This window comes from Salarias fasciatus, chromosome 6 (genome assembly GCF_902148845.1).
Source record: "Salarias fasciatus chromosome 6, fSalaFa1.1, whole genome shotgun sequence".
Classification (NCBI taxonomy): domain Eukaryota; kingdom Metazoa; phylum Chordata; class Actinopteri; order Blenniiformes; family Blenniidae; genus Salarias; species Salarias fasciatus.
The window spans coordinates 13,015,173-13,034,928 of NC_043750.1; the positions used below are offsets into that span (position 1 = coordinate 13,015,173).

The window sequence follows — 19,756 nt, forward strand, 5'->3', positions numbered from 1 at the left end:
TCTGGAATTAATGTGTTGATCCTCATTTCGCCTCGACTTTTTGCATGCTCATACGTCCATTTCCTGTAAAGTCCTCTCTCCATGTCATCATGGATGTCCTGGATTTTTTTTTCTTCTGGCGACTCTGCTGCCATGTGGCAACAGTCTTCAAGAAAAACACTATATTTCCTGAAAATGTCAACTTTTTGGCAGCATGTTTTTTTTTTTTGTTTTTTTTTTAGGTATTATTCATGCTCGCTAAAAGTTTGGCTTCACTACACAGCCCGCACATATTTCTTTCAGATGGAGGACAAAAGTTAGACGCCTGTTATAACAAAGTAAAATTCTTGCGTTTACTAAATGGAAGATCTTTTTTTTTTTTGTAAGATGCGTTTTGCATAAAAAGCTGCATGTAGTCATTGTAAAATACACTTCTATTGTGTTGCATTTTCCGCTTAAGTTCAGGACGTATGACATCAGACTGCAAAATAAATAAATCTATACATTTCCCTCCTGCTGGGTTCAGACATGGCAGCAATGCAGTAATCCGAACCAGTCTGAGTGTAACGTATGAGCAGCTATTACACACAGTAAACACATAAAAAGCAGCAGGCGCAACACATTGCTGTGCACACACACTCAGATTGCTAACAGATCCATAGAGTCTCTGGGATCCGCACTGTGTGTATGATATGCTTGTTAGCCGTAGCGGCCAGTCAGCCATTTCTTCCTGACTGCATATGCCTGTATGCATTTGACTGGCGTGCTCCTTCCCAGAGCACACATAAACAGCTTACCCAAACAATATTTACACTGTACGGCGTAGTAAACGGTACAGTTACACATATTTTCCGTTCACATATTTCCTGCCTTTTTGAAAGGCAGCCTCAACCACCTGTCTCACACATTGAGCATGCTAATGGCAGTATCAGTATGCTACATCACTTTCAATATTTAATGGCCTAGCCACAGGCAATGGTAAACAGCAAGTGTATGGGCAGTGCCTGTGTGTCACTGGGAGACCACAACATGCTAACTTTAGACACGCCATATGGTTTTCGCATGTGCTTTCTAATGGCGAAATGTAGTCTCGGAAACCGCGAGGTCCCCGAGCGCTCGGGGGGCTTTCAGAGGTGACGCTGAGACCGGACTGTTTGATTGTGGTCACAGGCAGAGTTTGCGAGAGAGAGAGGGAGAGAGAGAGAGAGTGGAGTGGCGGTGTTTTGTAACTCCTGCGGTTGCTCCAGCTTGATTGCTGCAGCCAAGCTTCGTTGTCGAATACTCGGACGGACACCTAATTCCAGACGTGAAGCAAGAGACGAGGGCGATCGGCGAAATCAGATGAAAAGTCCAGCATGCGATAAGGACGGTGGAAAAAATATGAAAGAACAAAAAAAAAAAAAAACATATTAAGAGAAAAGGGAGAAATGTCTTTTAAAGACAAACAGAATAAGAAAAAAAGAAGAGTAGACTGAAAGAAAAAGTAGGAAAGTGAGGCAGCCCACAAAGGCTTTGGGGTTTGGGCCTGTGCCGGGGTGGGGTGTGGTTTGGAAAGACGAGAGACGTTAGGAAAAGAACATTACACCTCGATATGTTTGACTTTCTTTTACTTTTATTTAGTATTTTTCATTTTTTTGGTAAATCTTTTATTCCCTTTCTTGTTGCTTGTGCCAGCGTATCTTTGACCACCAGACATCTGTGGCCATGTATGTGCTGTACGTGTGTGTATGTGTGTGTATATATGCAACCCATGCATATATTGTACATTGTGTGCGTGTGTGTGTCTGTGGTGTGAGTGTCTAAGTATCCTACACAGGCTGAGGTCTCGTAAAGCTGCACAGCTTCATATCCCCCTGAAAAACTTGGCATTCAACCACTGGGGTGACTTCAACCCCCAAAACCGCACCCTTGTGAGTGTGCGCGCACACACACACACGCATACACACACACACACATAGACATATGCATAAACAGCATTGTATTCACACATAGGCACACATGCGCACATACATACACACACATACACACACACGCATCCAAGCAGTAATGTTCGCACACACACACTCTCACTCACACACTTTCACTCACACACACGCACAAGGCCGGGGCTTATGTATAATTGCAGGCACTCTGCCTGCATATATGAGTTTGATTAGGCTGAGGAGCAGGGAGCGGGCGAGGATAAAGCCAAGCCTGATTAGAAACAGAGTGTATCGCCTCCATACAATAGGAGTCACAATGAGACCGGTTTAGGCCACTTTGCCCGAGTTCAGGTGTCTTTTGTCTCCGTATACATGCATATAAGACTGCAATATGACCTGGAATTAGCTGAAAATGAGCAAAATAGGAAATCAAGTGGTATCACAGCTGAATAAATTACAGTCTTAGACAGTCAAATTTACAACATGCTGTAATAACTTCGGACTTTAGCTCGATTCGAAGTAATCTCTAGAAATATTGAGAAAATACGAACGCGCCCAGTACTGTAAACACTTTATAGGTGTGGTTATTTCAGATAAACAGCTCATTGCCCCAAAATGATCAACAAAGAGTATCGTCAACAGAAGCGGTGCTGGCAGCGGCCAGCTTCACGCCCAGCCGTGGAGCCTCATAACGTTCCATAAATAAGATTTAATCTACCTAACCCAAGCTGACGTTTCAGCAGTATCAAATGCGGAGTCAGTGGCTTGCCTTCACATTTATTCTATTAACTTATCAATATAAGAATATACTCCCCTCCTCAACTGAAGACGCTTGAATCAGTTAACTGTCGGAGAGCAGACGGGGTTTTACTCACGGTCCAAATCATTGGCTGATTACAGACCACAGCCTAATCTGAGTTGGAAATTTCAAACTTTTCTGTTTCTTCTTCGGTCAAACTTTTTGCTGTTTTTTCTTCTGCGTTCCTCACAAGACCAAAGGAGATGAAAGCAGGAAAAAAAAGGGCTCATTCTGAGGAAATTGGCCCTCTCAGTCACTTGTTTGCTCTGCGCTCACTGGCAAAGATCTTTAAGACAGGTTTATCAAACAAAGTTAAAAATATGATATTTGCCAACAGTAGAAAGATTCTGTAAACATTTATAATATTTAATTGATACAACAAGAGATTTAAAAAGTTTCTAAACACTGTACAAAGCGCCTTAAAGTCACTGATAAGTCCCAGCTGAAGGACAAACATTGACAAGAGTTTTTGTTAAATCTGGACAAACTTTGCGTTCCTTTTTGTTGATTTGTGGAACGCAAACAGAATGACAGACAGGTAGACAGGTGACAGAAGACAGTGCAATACACTTTATCGGCCCATAGGGAAAGACTTTGGTTTTGTGCAGGAGCAGAATGAATTTGAAATACTGCATCTTGCACATAAGAGTAGATTATAACTAACAGCAAGTGCAGAAGTAAGAAGCCAGTCCAAGGCAAACTGTGAAGTTTATCTTCAATTTAAAAAAAAAATGCATATAGATTTGGGACTGAACATGTTCTGTATAGATAGATAGATAGATAGATAGATAGATAGATAGATAGATAGATAGATAGATAGATAGATAGATAGATAGATAGATCGATAGATAGATAGGTTTGAATCCTAATATTCAAGAAAAATACAGGCGGACCCCCTGTAGGACTATTATTAGTCTTTAGAATACTTTAATAAATAAGTTAGTAAAGCTCCGGGGTCGCAGGACGATCCCAGGCGGACCAGAAGTCTCTGCGGTGCCGCGGGGATAAAGCGGCTGCGTCCGGGAGGCGCAGCGAGTCAGTGAAAGAGAAAGAGAGAAAAAAAAAAGACTTGGAATTCTAAAAAGTAGAAATGTTAAAGTACAGTTTTACCGATGTGTTAGAATAGCGGGCAGGGAGGGAGAGAGAGAGAGAAAGAGAGAGAGAGAGGGAGGTAGAGTGAGTGAGAGAGAGAGAGAGAGAGGGAGGCAGGGAGGGAGGGCGAGAGCGAGCTGCAAAAACTTTGCTGTAAAGTTGTTGGTGCGCGGCTTTCACTGGGAGCGCGCGCGCGAGGCGGGGTTACAGCCTGGACACAGCGGCTTTGCAATGCGGCACCGCAGCGAACCTCCATCCAACTTTGTTATCAACTACTCCAGTGTTCATCTCTAGACGCCACCATGTACTCCCCTTACTGCTTGACACAGGTACGGAACAAATCGCCGTTTTCACGCGTCTCTCCGCCGCTCGCGCTCTCTCTAGTTTTTTTTTTTTTCTTCTTTTTTTTCCGGTGTCGCGCGCCTCCGGCTTGCCTCTACTGTATGTGGTTTACAGTGCAGTGTTGTGTGTCGTGCTGCCGCTTGTCATTTGTTGCGTATTAAGGACCTTTTTTCCAGCTCTGCTCTCTTTTCCTCGATAGTGTTTAACCTCCCTCTCTCCCTCGCGCTCCCCCCACCCTCTCCCTCTCTCTCCCTCTCGCTCTCTCTCTCTCTCTCTCTCTTTCTCTCTTCCCCTTTCTTTTTAGTGGCACTTCTCCAACGGGCTTTCTTGTGCGTCTCATTGCGCATGGTTTGGAGAGAAAATGGCGCTTCTCCCAAATCTATTTTATATAAAACGGAGGTTGGAGGAAGGGGGAGAGGCGCTGGGTGTCCTGACAGTTGGCGGCGAGCCTTATTGCAAACGCCTCGAGGCGATTATCGACCTGATCGATTATTGTAATGGGCTATAATCAAGTTTTAATATCTGGAGTTGTAGGACAGTGGGCTTCATTTTTTTTTTCTTTCTGGCTTTCTGACTTGCGGCCGTGAGGGAGGTCTGCCGCGGTCTGGAGCCGCGCACGGCCACGGGAGTCTTTTGGGGTCACGGTGGAAGCGGTCCTGTTTGACCCCGTTTTAATCCGCGCAGTTTTTTGAAAAAACAAAACTCAGTTTGAACTTTAGGTCAAGTGGATGTTTTGCCGGGAGCGTGCAGACGTATAGCCGCGAGATCCCCGCTAAGTGTATTTATTCCTCTGGAAGTATGATTAAATAAAAATAAAATAAAAATACTCGCCGTGCGGCGTTCTGTACCTGTCTGTAAGCTTCTTGTTTAAATGACAGCGTCAGGAGTTTTTTTTAGGAATTAACGCGGTCAGAAAGCTGTTGCAGGACCATGTGCGCAATTTCCAAGGCCGTGCGGTTTGAGGTTGGATTTTCCACATAAATAAATAATATATTTTTTTGCTTTTCTTGAGTCGAGCAATATTTGGAATAATAAATCACATCTGGATATTATTCCCACAGTTTATACAGAAATCTGAAATAACAGACTCCGTTTTGACCTTTGGTGTCCTCTCCCAGCACGCGCTTCTGCCACTGACAGTACAAAGCTACAATTATCTTTTTGTTTTTTTATTTTATTGTCACATCTAACACAGTCTGTATATTCTCTTGGATATTAATTCCTTGTTTCTTTGTTTGTTTTAAATCCTACTATAAATAGTCACAGTGACATTTTGGGCCAAGACACTTTTAAACTGATTACATGAGATGCATCTTATTCTGACTTCTTACTTTTTTCTGAACGTATTTTCTCGTCATGTGTTCTTATATGCTATTTGACCGTGTCGATATTTCAGTTTGTAATTTAAACTACAACAAATCAAAGCGCATCAGATGAAAGGTCAAGTTGAGTCTGACCTTTTCTGTTTCCTTTTCTTCCCCTCGCTTTTTTTTTTAATAAAAATATATATTTAGACAGCTGATGTTGGTTAGGTGACACTTTACAGATGCATGCATTTGCTGCAGTCAGTGCAGAGTTAACATGAGAGATGCAGACGTGCGCTTGCGGCGTGCAGCTCGAGGCCGCCGCGTGCCCGCTGCACGGGTCTCATCCTGCACCGGACTGCAGCCGCCGTTACTTTCTCTTTCACTGTTTTCCCAGCACCTTTTTTATGTCAGCATCAAGATCATTTATGATCAGATTTTTTTTTTCACTAATCTGTTATTATTTTTTTTAATCTGAGGTCAAGTTGTCATGCAAGAAATGCTGCGTATAAGCTTCTCTATGAAGTTGTTTTTTTTTTTTTTTTTTTTTTTTTTTGCATGACTATATATTGTTTTTTCTTTTAAATAAAGAATCAGATTTAGCTTGATCATCTCTCTGCAGGCCCGTGACTTCCATGTGCAGTGACACACGGAGGTCACGGCCCTGCGCCCCCCTCTCTGCATTGTGATAAGTTTCGAACGTCCGTTTTTTATCGCTTTTAGACAAACTCCCAAGTTTTATTTGGAGACACGCATCCTTTGTGACGGAGCAGAAAATTGTAATCATTCCTTTCCTAAAACAGAACCGTCTGGTTTTGACGAGCTTCGTGGAAAACATGCAGGATTCCTTCTCGGTGTTATTCCGGGCCTTCAGCGCAGACCTCAGCGAGTTTCTCACACTTTATATAGTTTGTCAGAAACAAAACGAGGCTAGAAAAAAAAAAAAATTAGACATATCCCCATTGCCAACCAAGCAAGGCTGTATCAAAATCAACTCCATCGCCGCAGATGCTTCTGTCTTTTTGTGAAACTTTCTTCCTCTCCTCTCCCTTTGACCTCTGCGAGTTTTTAAACAGTGAGAGAGACATTTTCTGATCAATAGTCTATTTGATTCGCCCAGTAAAATAAGTCCGACAGCCCTACTGCATATTTAGCACAGATAATTTTCCAAGCCTGGTGGTACGAGGCAGAGGTCCGCATCGAGTTTCCTCTTTCTTTCCATTAATTAAAATTAATTGGCAGCAGATCCTCTCGCACGAGCGCCGCATGGACGCGTGCTGCCCATATGCGCGATACATATTGATCTGCCGAGGCTGCTGTTGTTGCGTCTCCGGGTCCCACTGATGGATATCAAGCGGAGCTGATCTGTTTGCATTCTCTCATATCTCCTTGAGAGCCCGTGTTTGTATTTAGAGGATATTAAGATAACAGCAGTCAAAAATTAACTTCAAAGCCAGCCTCGCGTACCGCCCGCTTCACACCTGTAATCCAAAGTCGAGCCGAACATTCGCTTTTAATTTGCTCTGATAGTTTTAATGATCTTGTGCTTTTGTCGCTGCCAGAAGTCAGACCGCGGTTCTTTAAGTGAGGCGTTCTCATCCCCCCGCGCGCGCGCGCGCGCGCACGGCTGATAGATGCGCTCCGCCGCGTGCGTAATGTGGGCGCGCGTGCCCGACGCCGCCACCGCCGTCCAGCTGTCCCATTAAGACCGTGTTCTTGATCTCTGTTAAGTAAATAATTCAGAAATCACAGAAAACACGCAAAATTGCTGCAAACAATCTACAATGTTTTATTAATGTTGATAAAAGCTTTGCTGGAATGGCTGCAGGTGAGGCGCCCGGGAAGTGCACGCGCACTTGCCAAACTTGCGGTTTTTCCCGGGCCGCGTGGCATTGTTTCACCTCCGCACGACGGAAAAATGCATTTGCATAAAGTTTTAATGCGTCGCAAGAGGTCGAGGAGGCGTCGTTAATTAAAACTTTTATGCGCCGCGTTTTGAAATCAATTATTTCAGACTCCAGTTAAATCCCGTTTATCCAAATGAGATGGACTGCTAATATAGACGACAGCGTGTCTCATAAACACTGCCAACTTTCTGAGGCTTTGCAGGAAAAACTCGGAGATGTTTAACAATGTGCGCAAGATTGTTTAACTATTTCCCGCACTGTTCACAAAGTGGAAGGGGGGTGGGAAGGAGAAAAAAAAAAGTTTTATTTGCTTGCTCAATACTCGCTGATAAACGATTCATCTCTGATTATATCCACATCTTAAGGGTTTTAGATTTGGAGATCAAATAAGTCCTTGAAATTCACCCCACCGTGCAGATTGGCAAAGAGCTTGAAAGCATGAAGGGAAATCTATACATACTGTAGCCATGCCACAGACATGGCAACAGAAAAAATGTGGTGATTTTTTTTTTTTTTTTTTTTTTTTACAGTCAGTATCTTTGGTGATGGAGATAAAAGCACTTTCATCCCAACCAAAACATGTGAATCCGTGCATATGGAGAAGCGTACAGTCTGTGTGGCAATATGTGCAGAGCCCACACAGGCAGTTTGCATGGAGTTATAGGCTGCTGGTCTGGATATCCCCGCGATCGCAAAAACTTCTACTTTAAGCCAAATTCTGTTTGCTTTATTTGATCTTATTGTTTCCAAAACCGTCGGTTCACTAACAAACAGGCGGCGGAGGCCGAGGCCGTCGCTGCCTCGTGCGTGCGTGCGTGCATGTGTGTGTGCGCATGTGCGCGTTTCTCAGTCCCGGGCCAGCGTCTCTACTGCGTCAGCCCTCGCCTCTGGTTTCACCGGGACCGGACGGAGACGGCCGCGGCACGGTGTGTAAGCCGAGGTGGGCCTGCATCATGATCCGGTAACATACTACCAAGTCTTACCGGCGTCACTTTGCACTATACCCATGCACACACACACACACACACACACACAGCTAATCCTGCTCACAGAGCTACTTGGTAGGCACAGCACAGGCAGCAGAGAATAGCTTTGCTGTAGTGGACGGTAAGCAGGGCAAAAGTGGCCTGCCAAACGGCGGGCGGGCAGGCGGGCGGGCGAGCGGGCAGGCGGCGGGTTGCAGGCAGAACCCAGGGGTACACTGTGTTCTTTTACTAATTCATCCTTTCTGTTGGAGGCAGACCAGGTCCACCTTACACTGCTTGGCCCAGAAAGAGTGCAGGGAAATGGCACAACTTGTCTCCCATCAGTGAAACAGTGTCTTACTAGAGTTTGAATACAGGTGAAGACAAATGGAGCGGATTTGTATCCGGTTCAATATTTGAAACCACATCACGTAAACACACTTAATGGTGTGCTTGAATATTAGTTTTGTTTGTAACATAGCTAAATTTTGGAGGAGAAAAGCCCACGAGGCCCCAAGCAAAACCGAGAGGCAGCCTGAGGACAGCCCTCCTCTGCCTGTGTGTGTCTGACTGAACGTGTGTGAAACAGTCTTGGAGGTGGGTTAAATCCGGCACTGTGCTGCTCTGCTTATCCCTTATCTGTGCAGTCTTCCTGACTGCCCATAGAAAATGGATTTATCATGCTTAACCGAGGCAGTTGGCACAACAGGGTAATAGGTGGCTGTCCCCTGGATGGATGGGCATGTGTTTGTGGGACCGATATGTGTGTGTGTGTGTGTGTGTGTGTGTGTGTGTCTTTTTGTGTGAAAACGTGGCGTCTCTCCCTCCCCTCGTCCTCTTCCTTCTAGTGTGGATTAGGTTTAGGCTGATCTCTGGCCAGTGGAAGCAGGCAGCCCCTATAGCGGTCTTATGTTGGTCTGAGATATAGTTTTGTTTACCAAGCCATACGGCGCACACATGTATTCACACAAAGGCACACGCGCGCACACACTCGTCGGAAATCAGACCCCACATTCACATATGTTATAGACAGATAGACAGACATGTGGCGGAGAAGCAGCGGAGTCTGGATCTCATCTGTGTGCTCAAACTGGGAACGTCTTTCGCAGTTCAGCTTCTGCTGGTTTCTGCTGTTACAGCATTAAGCACTAAAAATCAAATATACATAATTATCCCTCTATGCAGATATAATTTTATTGGTGGCCAGCGGTAAGAATTAGGTGTGTAAAAGCGATTATGTGATTGAATGATAATTGCTCGTCGTCCCTGCGCAAGACTGTCATTATTTTTCTCAGGTTTAAGAATTAAAGGTGCAACAACTCGCGCTTTGCCGCCGTTCGACGTGAACCAAGCAGTCGTCAGCTTGCCAAGCAAGGGATGAGATCACCAGACAGTGAAAGTGTGAGGAACCAGTGAGGAACCAAAAAGGGATGAGAAGATGCGAGATCTGGTGAACTGCCGTCTTCCAGCAGCTGCTCGAGACAGACTCCCCTTCACCTTCATCTCCTTCTCAGCCCCCTCCACCTCCTCAATTAGCTCCTTTTAAAAGAGAAGTAACGGTTGGTGAGAGATCGGCATTGTTTAAGGATGAGCTTTGGTTGTTGTTGTTGTTGTTTGTCTCCCCCTCTCTTTTTCTTTCTCCACCCCCCTCCTCTGTGACCCATGGGTGTGTTTTTCGGTCTTTTTCATTTTCTCAGAGGGTTTTTTTCTTCTTCTTCTTTTTGGGGTGGTGGGGGTAACCACAGTGAATGGGACAATGCAGCCTAGCGTGAAATTAAAGCTCTTAGTTAGTTTGGAGTTGCTCAAAAGAGGATTTTACACATGCATGCATTCATCACCCTCCCATACGCTATAGATATAGCTAATTAGAGGAAGTACACCCTATGTCGAGCATCAAGAGCCCAATTAAAAGAGTAGGGTAACCTTGGTGTGTGAGATCTAGGCCAAATCAGCTCAGTGAATGCATTTCTGTTGCCTTGTGTGTGAACAGTATGTCTGCCTCCTTAATCCAGGCGGGAAAATATGGACAAAGCTGATATGAGGAGCGCACAAGTTTCATTAACATATGCATGTCACGTACTGAGTAAGTAAATCAAGAAAACATTCAGATTGATCATGCTGACAGGCGAGCTTCTGATTCAAAACAGATTGAGCTGCTCTTGCTGACTCTTCCAAGTCTCATTTTGGAAGTTGTCTGCACCGAAATGTCTGTCATGCACGCACATTAGACTTTTTTGTTGTTCACGTCAAAGGGATTTGCTCATGCATTTTCACAGCAAGACGCTAGAGACTCGTGACTGTTTTGCTTTGTCAAATAAGTTTGCACGCTCCCGACAACACAATCAGTGCCAAAACTTACATATCGACGGCGGTATTTTAAAATAAATACGAAATCGGCAGGAACAGGTTATTATTATTCTGCGTGCGCGCTCCCGTGCCTGCGTCAAGATGTTTACTGTCTCCCTAAGCGGGAGGTAGGAATGCATAAGGCAGGCTGTATAACCATGACACCCCGCTGTGTTGAACGACTGCGTAAGGTCATTTATTTTTGCACTCTGTGTGCATGTGAGCGCAAAGCAGGGACAGACTGAGGAGCAGTGCTCCACTGAAACATTAACTAACCCCTCCCCTCATTCTCATTATTGTATACATCTAATATTTGACACAGTATTTCAACTAACGCATGCACTTTAGTGCAGCCTTGCATTGAGGGTGTATGTGCTGGTCACAGTGCCCGTGCTCCCGTTAGCCACCAGTGAATCCCAGTTTAGTGAGTCAGACTCTGTGGAACAAAGTGTGCTGCTCTCTGACTCTCTCTGTCTCGCCCCTCTCGCTCACTCCTGTTGAGCGCGCTGGCAGCTCGCCAGGGGTGGAAAAATCTATAAGCCGTTGCGTAATATACCATATCTTTACCTTGGGTGAACCCTGCGCAAGATCCACAGCTGTGTGAGCACACAAATATGACGTATGTTTGTGTGTCTGTCTGAGAGAGCGAGAGAGAGACAGAGAGAGAGCGAGAGAGACATGCTGAAAGACTTCTGAGGGACTAGTTTTCATCACTTATAAACAGTATCACACCACTTCGATCAAACATTACTAACAAACGTGTTTTTCTAAGTAGATTTTTTTTTTTTCCCCAAGTAGACCAAGCTGGCCATCCTGAGCACTCTCTGGAGTTTCATGCCAAGCGAAAAGTACATTGAGGCCGTATAAAATGTGGCTGCTTTTGAGACAGCTGGATGTTAAAAATGGAAATCAAATCGAGTTCGTGTTTTGATTTAATGACATATAAAGTCCATGGTAACGCGACCGTAAGTATCGCTATTTATTGCTGGAACTGCTTCTTTCTCATGCATTTTTCTTGAAGAAACAAAATTAGAATTCAGAATAGATAAAATCATTCTATGCTGGTTGTTTTAAATACATGTTTAAATCTTGCATCTAGTGTCTTTTAGTGAAGAGTCCATCCACACCTGAAGCTTCTTTGGGAGCTGCGAGCGTTCAGACCCCTGGGAGTTGGGAGTTCGTGTTTTTATTGGATTGAATTAAACTAGGCTGCTGTAGTTATTGACTTCCACCTTTCCCTGTTGAGGGCGCTTGGGTCAATGTAGTCCACGGGCGTCGTCCCTGCTGTAACTCTTATCTCTCACAGAGAGACACCGACACACATGATGAGCAGCGCAGGGCCGCGGATAAACACTATAATGAGCTGCTTGTGAGTCGTTCAAATAGAATGGGATGTCAAATGCTCCCCAGTCAGTTCTCATCTTCGCTAATATGATCCACTCATCCCGTTATATTGGCCGTTCGAATATCACATGCTAGGACTGATTTGTTTTAGATGGCGGTGATTATTATTAAATGGTCTGTAATGACTACTGATAATCCCCATATGCAGCCGGGCACCTTGTATCCACTGGGAGGCTGATGTTTGTTAATGCACCAGTGAAACCTAAAACACATGCAGATGTGTGTGTGGGACAAAACCACAAAACCCAATTGTTGATCCCTGCCATTGTTTTAGCGCACGCTCGTGCTCGAATTCTTCCTTTGGCTCGCATATGCAGACTTTCAGCAGACATGTAGCTTCTCAGACCGGCGCTCTCATATTAAACCGATTTTCTTTCCTCCCCGTCAGCTCCGCGCTGCAAAGGGTCAAGCTGTGTTCGTGTGGTGATGGCGGTTTAGGGCAGGGAAGTGACAGCTGTGTGAGGGTGGCAGCTTCAGTTGGTGGAATAAACTTGTGTGGACGGAGGATACTGCATAATTTTTCGCCTTGTGTGTTTGATATGTATTTATGTGTGAGTGTGTGTGTGTGTGTGTGTGTGTGTGTGCTGTGTAAACGTTTGTGAGGCTGACTGCTGATGTGTTTGTGTTTATTGACTCAAAGAGACAGGCCGTGGCTGCGTACGCAGCGGTGTTCGGGTGGCAGGGGTCCAGGCTTGGGGGAAACGTGTGTGTTTAAAGTACACACAGGCCTAATTATGCTGATTTAAGCATTCTTGCGGTCCTCCCTCTGGCTTGTGGTGTGTTAACTGGCGCAGGGGCGTCCAGCAGAGAGCGAGAGAGGGAGAGCGAGGGAAAAGATAAAGGAGACAGAAAGGAGAGGCTCAGTAAAGGGATGATTAAAAGAAAAAGAAGCTCGAGAAATGGTGATTGCGGTCTGAACAGCGAGAGTATACCTTCATGGAAAAAAAAAAAAAAAAATGCTACTCCTCGTGTGGGTGAAACAGAGGAAAAACATACACCGCCATCAAACTTCCCGGCAGGTTTTTTCCTTCCTCACTTTGGGGTTAAGCGCACGCCCGGTCTTCATATTTATTTTTATATTCAGATGTTATGGATTGCTCCGGGAAAAGGCCGTCCCTTTTCCCAGCAGAGGAATTAATACTGTTTGAATGTTCTCTCTGGAGTCTGAAAGGAGGAATTTTGCAATGTAGTTTTGAAGGTTTATAAGTTAAAAACCTGACCACTGCTTAATAAACAAACTGGAGATGATTAAATACATTCTCTTGCATGTGTGTGTGTGTGTGTGTGTGTGTGTGTGCACCTGTCTCTTGTCTTTTTGCAGGATTGCATGTAGAATTCAGTTAACAGTATATGCAAGATGAAAAAAACTAAAAAAGAGGCCTGTTTTCATGTGCTTTTGGAACAACTGTGTGTTTAGTAAGTATGCATGTTTCATATAACTCACGCAGCTCTAGATTACAATACTGTTTTTGTATATTTACTCGAAAGAGGCTTTGCAGCGTCGTCCTGTAACCGAGGGGAGCAGAGATTGATGGCACCGCTGGCCGGTGTGTGTTCAAGCCGCCTTTCACACAGGTGATAAAATCCTGCTGGAGAAGTATTCAGGGCTGCTCAGTGTCTCCGGGTTCATGCGCCGCACCGTATAAGACGGGATCAACCAACACCGAAGCTCACATGTGCGCTCAAGCTAAAATACGCTCTCACTTTCCATACACTTCATTTCTGTCCTCTTTCTCTTGTTCTGCCCCATTCCCAAAGCCTCCCCCTTTCTTTTTTACATGTGTTTGCTTATCTTTGACGGTTTCTTCTGTCATCCCTCAACTCTTGACTACTTTCTTTCTCTCTCATTACATCTGCTACTTCAGCCGCTTCTTTCTGTTTTACCTCATTCTTTCCGACTGCTCCTCTCTTGCGTTCCCTCAGGAAGAGCCACAGTCTTATCTGGGATATGTTGGATTTTGTGAGCTTAAAAGCCACTTTACTAACTCCCCGTCTATCTCTCATGAGAACAGCGCGGGCTATCTAAAGCAGTTTCACCATTCAGCAGTCTTTGTCTACTGGAATGCCACTTCACGTCACGGGGCAACTTTTTACTCCCTATTGCTTCTTAATGGTAATCTTTTACCTGGCTCCTCTCCTTCCCTTTTTCTTCCTCTGTTTCGTTTCTTGTCCTCCACTGACTAAAATGCTTGATATACACATATTGGGTTTCTTTAGCGATGTGAAGGAATGTTAATGCATCATAACCATATTACAGTGCTTAGAGCAGGCGAACGGTGCCAAGTGCTATCTGGAGAATCAAATCTCGGCACGAGAACCGTCTCTCTGCTGCAGACTGAAAAGCAGTGTTCACGTTTTTGATTTTCTTCTCTGGAAATACATAAAGCCGAATGCCTCGCTAAAACGCTGCCGAAACAATAGCGTTGTTGTATTCAATAATGCAATTTCTCCAAGAATTGGAAAGCTAGCCTAAATAATGACGAGGCCAAATCCTATTTTTGCGTCTGATCCAGGGGACGCTGCGCTCGGAGAACAAGCGCTTGTATGTTTTGCATATAGTGCTGTCACAGTTTAAAGTTTTGTTATTTTTGGGGCATTAAAATACTTGACTGAAATTTTGGAAAGCTAAATATTTATTTTAATGCTTGAAGAATGCGAGCGAGGTTTAAGTGAACATCCAGAAGCCATGCTAGGTTGATGTGATCAGACCCCAGGCGGGCGCGTTCTGTGCAGCAAGGGATTTGTTCCTTTTATTGTGTGTCTGTGTGTGTGTGTGCGTGTGTGTGTGTGCGCGCATGTTGACTCACAGAAAGACAGTGGTGATGGCTACACTGAGCAGGGGTGTCAGGCTTGGCCGATGACTCCTACTCCCAAACAACACTGCAAAGGCAAACTCGTGTGTGTGTGTGTGTGTGCAGGCCATACCATAGTTGTCTGCAGCGTGTGTTTTCACTGTGTGTGTGTGTGTGTGTGTGTGTGTGTGTGTGTGTGTGTGTGTGTGTGTGTATGTGTGCGCGTCTTTCAGTCCTGACAGCCAAGAAGCCTCAGCAACATCTGACGTGGCAGCTCCTGCTGCTTTCAGTCCAGCTCTTTCCTTCTGGCTCGCTCTTCTGTGATACTATCTTTTCATACAATCACATGTTTATAAATGGAGACTGACTGGTGTTTCATAGCGGACCAGCTTCACTGAAGGTTTTACCAACTCCCAGCAAAAACTGTGCTGTTCTCAAAAACAATAATATGGCAGGAATGGATCATTTATTGCCGTTAAAATTGTCTTTTTTTTTCTGTTGTTTCAGTGAGACAACAGCAAAGCAGAGTGTGTTTCTGGGAAGAAAAAAAAAGAAAGAATCTGTCTTGATTTATTTCGAGGCCAGTAAGAACACGTTTGGTAACACGTAAACCGTATTTTGCTTACGTGCTATTGTGTCGCTCTGCACCATAGGGGGAATTTCTTGCAAAAAACGCAAATGTGAAGCACTACCTATAAACCCACCAGATGCAAGCTATTAAGTTGTTATTGCCGTGTACGCTAGCATAAAACGCATATAATGTTCATTTGTTCGGAATTGCACTTTGTAATTGCTGTTGCACTCGAGAATGAGAGTTTAAAAAGCTGCTTTGAAAAGACATTTTTCTCTAACAGAATACACAACACGCAACTTCACACTGACGTGTGTAATGTTATATGTCGCTTTCTTTTATTTATTTTTTTCTGCTTGGCGTGTGTGTGAGGTGCCGTTTTATCGAGGTGGGTTTCCTCTATTTTATGTCTTGGGGATATGTACTTAAGGCTGTCTGCCTGTGGTGCTGTGGTGCTCCTGAGGTCGGAGCGAGGTGGTAGTTTAGGCTGTGGAAGTCAGTGAGTGTGGTCACTGAAGAGATAGCTGCACACACACTCTCCCGGAGGCGCCCGTCTGCATCCTGTGTCACTGCGGCGCTCCCCGAGGATTTGTTGGAATCGTCCTAGAAAAAAGACAAAGTTTCAAACCGATGTGGTCCGTGTATGTGTGTGTTTGTGTAGGCTCTTTGTTTTCCCTCCCAGCATGTGTTCGTGTGTGTCCTCTGTTTCTTCCGGCATTGCATGCTGGTCGCCCTATAGGAAACCCGGCTCAAAATGGACAGCGCGACCTTTAACCCTCCCACTGCCGGTACTTTGTTCCGTATCAAGGGCCCGTCTCTGTTTGACCCGGAGTCTACGGAGCGGAGCGGAGATCGGGACCCGGCTCTCTGGAGGCCATATGGAGCAGCCGCCTTTTAACCCGAGCGGGATCAGAGCCGTATAGAAAGCCGCTCGGAGCGGCCGCCCCGCTCTCAACCCCCCGAACACCAGCAAGGCAGAGTGCACAGGCATAGGCCCAGCTCATATCATGCCACAGGGAGCGGGCACTGTTTAACCCTCGCTGTGCCAGCCCGGCACAGGCAAAACTCCAGCTCAGACGATAAGCAGAATTAAATCTGCGAGCTCCAGTGTTTCCTGATAGGGAGCTCACCCATGTGGAAATGACACGCTAATGTAGCACGGTCAGTTTGTTGACATTTTGTCTGCAAATGTTAAATTGAATAAATAATTGGCGGGGGAATAAAATGTTCGTAAACCTTTCTTGGTCTAAATTACCCCTATATCCCTGCATGATGTCAGCTTTCCAAAAGGTCAGCGGGTGGGCCTCCCGCTTTAATTTCATTCAAAGACTTTGTCCAGTTTTGATATTCTAATGTGACACAACTGACTGTTTAGACGTATAAAAACTTGTGCTGCTGATTGCATGAGAACACGACAGTAAAGACGTCTACGCCACTCTCCTTTTAAACTTGTTTTCCGTTTGTTTTTTTTTTTATTTTGAAGAAATGCCGTCATTGAAATGCACAGACACTCAGGGAACAATCAAGGAAGCAATTAATCATTCAAAACCGGGGAGTAAACTCTCTGGGAAAGTATGGATGAATGTGCCAAATGGCTTATTTCAAATGACACGCAGTTGTAAAATGTTGACAAATGATCTGATGGTTTTACAAACGTAAAGGGAAACAAGAAAATGATAATTTATGGAGCAGGGGATACTTTCCCTTTAAGGGAAGTACCGGGGAGTTAGAGAGAGAGAGAGAAAGGGAGAGGGAGAGAGGGATGGAGGGGGGTTGGAGGGGTGGAGGGTGGGGGACTCTGCACTTGCCTGTCTGGCACCGAGAAATGAGTGCACAAGTTTGAGTGTGGTTGAGTCAAGCTGTGTGTCAGAGAGAGGCAGCGAGAAAAGGAGTTCCACAGTGAAAAGAGTGAGGGGGGGGGGACAGAGAGATGCTGGAAGATGGGCAGCAATCGAGCTAGAGAGCCACACAGGCAAAACGACGGAGGAGAGCGGGGCGAGCGAGGCAGCAGAAGGTTGAATTGTCCCAGCAATGTGAAGAGCAAGAGAGGGAAGGGTGTAGGAGAGGTGAAAGGAAGACACGGAGGTGATGTGGGGAGGGCGCGCAGAGTGAATGTGTAAAGTTGGGCTGGTGGTGAGTCATTTGCATAAAGGGTGAGGGCACTTTGCCCGGCTTTGGGGAGAGGTTGGCATCTCGCCGACTCTTGCCGACTGGCAGAACGAAGACCGGAGAGGAATAAAAGAGTGAGGGAGGGAGTGAAAGAGTGAGAGAGAGAGAGAAAGTCTCTCAATAGTGCATCTCTTGTGCGGGGAGAAGCGGGCCTCGGCCACCGCCGGAGCCGGGCCACGGAGGCGAAGGGATATCGGGTTTCATTATCTGCCCGATTCCCGCTGTATTTGCTGAGCGTTGAGGTTCAAAGCCCTCGGTCCAGCTGCAGGCCGAGCGGAGCGCGCACGCTGCGCCGCTGGCGTGCGCCGGCCGCAGGACGGTAGGTGTGTTGCAGCAGGCGTTTCGGCTCGGGGCGACACAGAAAGTGAAGAAGAAGAGATGAAGCAGAAAGCTGCAGGACACACACACACACACACGCAGACACTCACACTCATCACTCACTCACGCTCTCCAAGTGTCACACTGCCTACTTGACCTTATCAAAAATGGCTGCCCTCGTCAAGAGGAAATGCTGTACTCTGTTAGACAGCAATGTCCTTTTGGAAAATGCCACACTGACAGTTTGTGTGTGTGCGTGTGTGTGTGTGTGTGTGTGGTTTGTTACAGAAACTACTGCAATGTAAACACACACAGTACACATGCAGCTGCCTGTATGAATCCACTTAACGTGAGCCTGCGTGTAACTCTATACCTCTCCATTCGGCCGCCGCCACATGCTGAAATGGTTTATTAAATCATTGTTTGCAACATGCAGCGCCAGAATCTCCTAATTTAGTTTGAAATCTATAAATTTGCCCGCGATAGCATCACTCCCAAATGAAACATTCTCCCTAATTGGCGGCACTGTTATCAAGACTGAAATCCAGTTTTGCATCGTATGGATTAAATGTATAATGTTTCATGCAGGACTCTTTTACAGTTCCCACAGTACTGTTTAGAGTCTGTGTCTGGGAGGCTGTCTGCTGAGTTTCATCCCAAAAAAAAAAAAAACCAAAAAAAAAAAACCAAGATATATTTAAGAAACAGTCACAGCAAATTTTGTTCTCGTACTCCAAATTGAATTCTGTTCTCCAAATATTTTCAGAACATAAACTAGAAGCGTAAGTCACTTGTGAGGTTAGAGGCCTGTTTATAATTAACTGTATAAGGTGAAATTTATGCAAATGGGATAACGCCGGGAGAAAAGCCACACAAACCTCAAGAAAATCCTGGCTGAACAAATTTTTGGTTACTTAAAAAGAATCACGAAGAGCCCCTGATCTAATCTTTGATGTGCTTACATTGGCGGCAGTGACAGGCTGCCCAGGCAAACCCAGTGCACAAATGAGAAAAGCATATTTGAGTATAATATTACCCAGGTCTGCCGTCATGTCAGGAGCCCCGCTTTGCTATCAGTCCTTGTGTCTCTGGAGCTGTTTAAAGCTCGCTCGCTCTGTCTTTCCCCCTCAGCCTCATGCCACAAATGGCTTCCAGACTTTCACACATAGTAATGCTTCAGTGTGTAAACAGGCGTAATTACAAACGATGCGCAGACACACTTTTAACATCAATCTGTGCCGATGGGAGAAAGAGAGCAGGAATAGAGGAAGTTTTGCTCTGGTTTTTTTTTCCCCTTGCAGGGATTAGAATGGATGAAAAGGTTTCGAGCTGGATGGAAATCGAACGACTGGCAGGAGTGAGACTTTCAGGAGAAAACTGGGAGAATGCTTGAATACAAAAATAACCACACAAAAAGGAAAGACGGAAAAAAAAAGGCCCATGCTTTTTTTTTTTTGTTTTTCATGAGTGTTCCTGAGGAAATTACAGTTTATGTGAACTTCTCCGCAATTATTTTATATCCTTGAGGCTTGTGAGGTTGCTAACCCATCACCTCCTGATGGCAGGGTGTTACACACTGACAGCCTCCTCAGGCCTGCTCTCTGCTCACCGTCCTGTTTTCACTGCTCGTCTAATAGAAATAAAACACACAATATTTACAAAGAGCTGAATTCATAAAATAGGTCAGAGACCTTATTTTATATGGATATTGCCAAAATCGGATAAAACGTTTGATTCATGCCATTGATAATATAATAGTGATCACTCAGTGGACTTTAAAATCAGTAATTTCAGATGATGGTCAGACCACACACACACACACACACACACACACACACACACACAC

The 19,756-nt window shown here is 45.1% G+C and overlaps 1 protein-coding gene and 1 long non-coding RNA gene across 13 annotated transcripts in view; one reads left to right on the forward strand and one right to left on the reverse strand.

Annotated features, from left to right (window-relative positions):
• The window catches only part of nfixa (nuclear factor I/Xa), a 107,129-nt gene that overhangs the window by 7,700 nt on the left and 79,673 nt on the right, over positions 1–19,756 (forward strand). Inside the window, exon 1 of one of the 12 annotated variants that reach the window (XM_030093003.1) lies at positions 3,975–4,121. The exons of the other annotated variants lie outside the window; for them this stretch is intronic. Within the exon in view, the coding sequence (XP_029948863.1) occupies positions 4,095–4,121 (27 nt within the window). The 5' untranslated portion in view covers positions 3,975–4,094. Of the gene's footprint in view, positions 1–3,974; positions 4,122–19,756 lie in introns of those variants that run through there. 12 annotated transcript variants of the gene reach the window in all.
• Positions 1,626–19,748, reverse strand: LOC115389582 (uncharacterized). Its single transcript, XR_003931603.1, has 2 exons — positions 19,718–19,748; positions 1,626–1,886 (listed from the first exon to the last, which is right to left on the reverse strand). It is a non-coding gene; the product is annotated as an uncharacterized LOC115389582 (long non-coding RNA).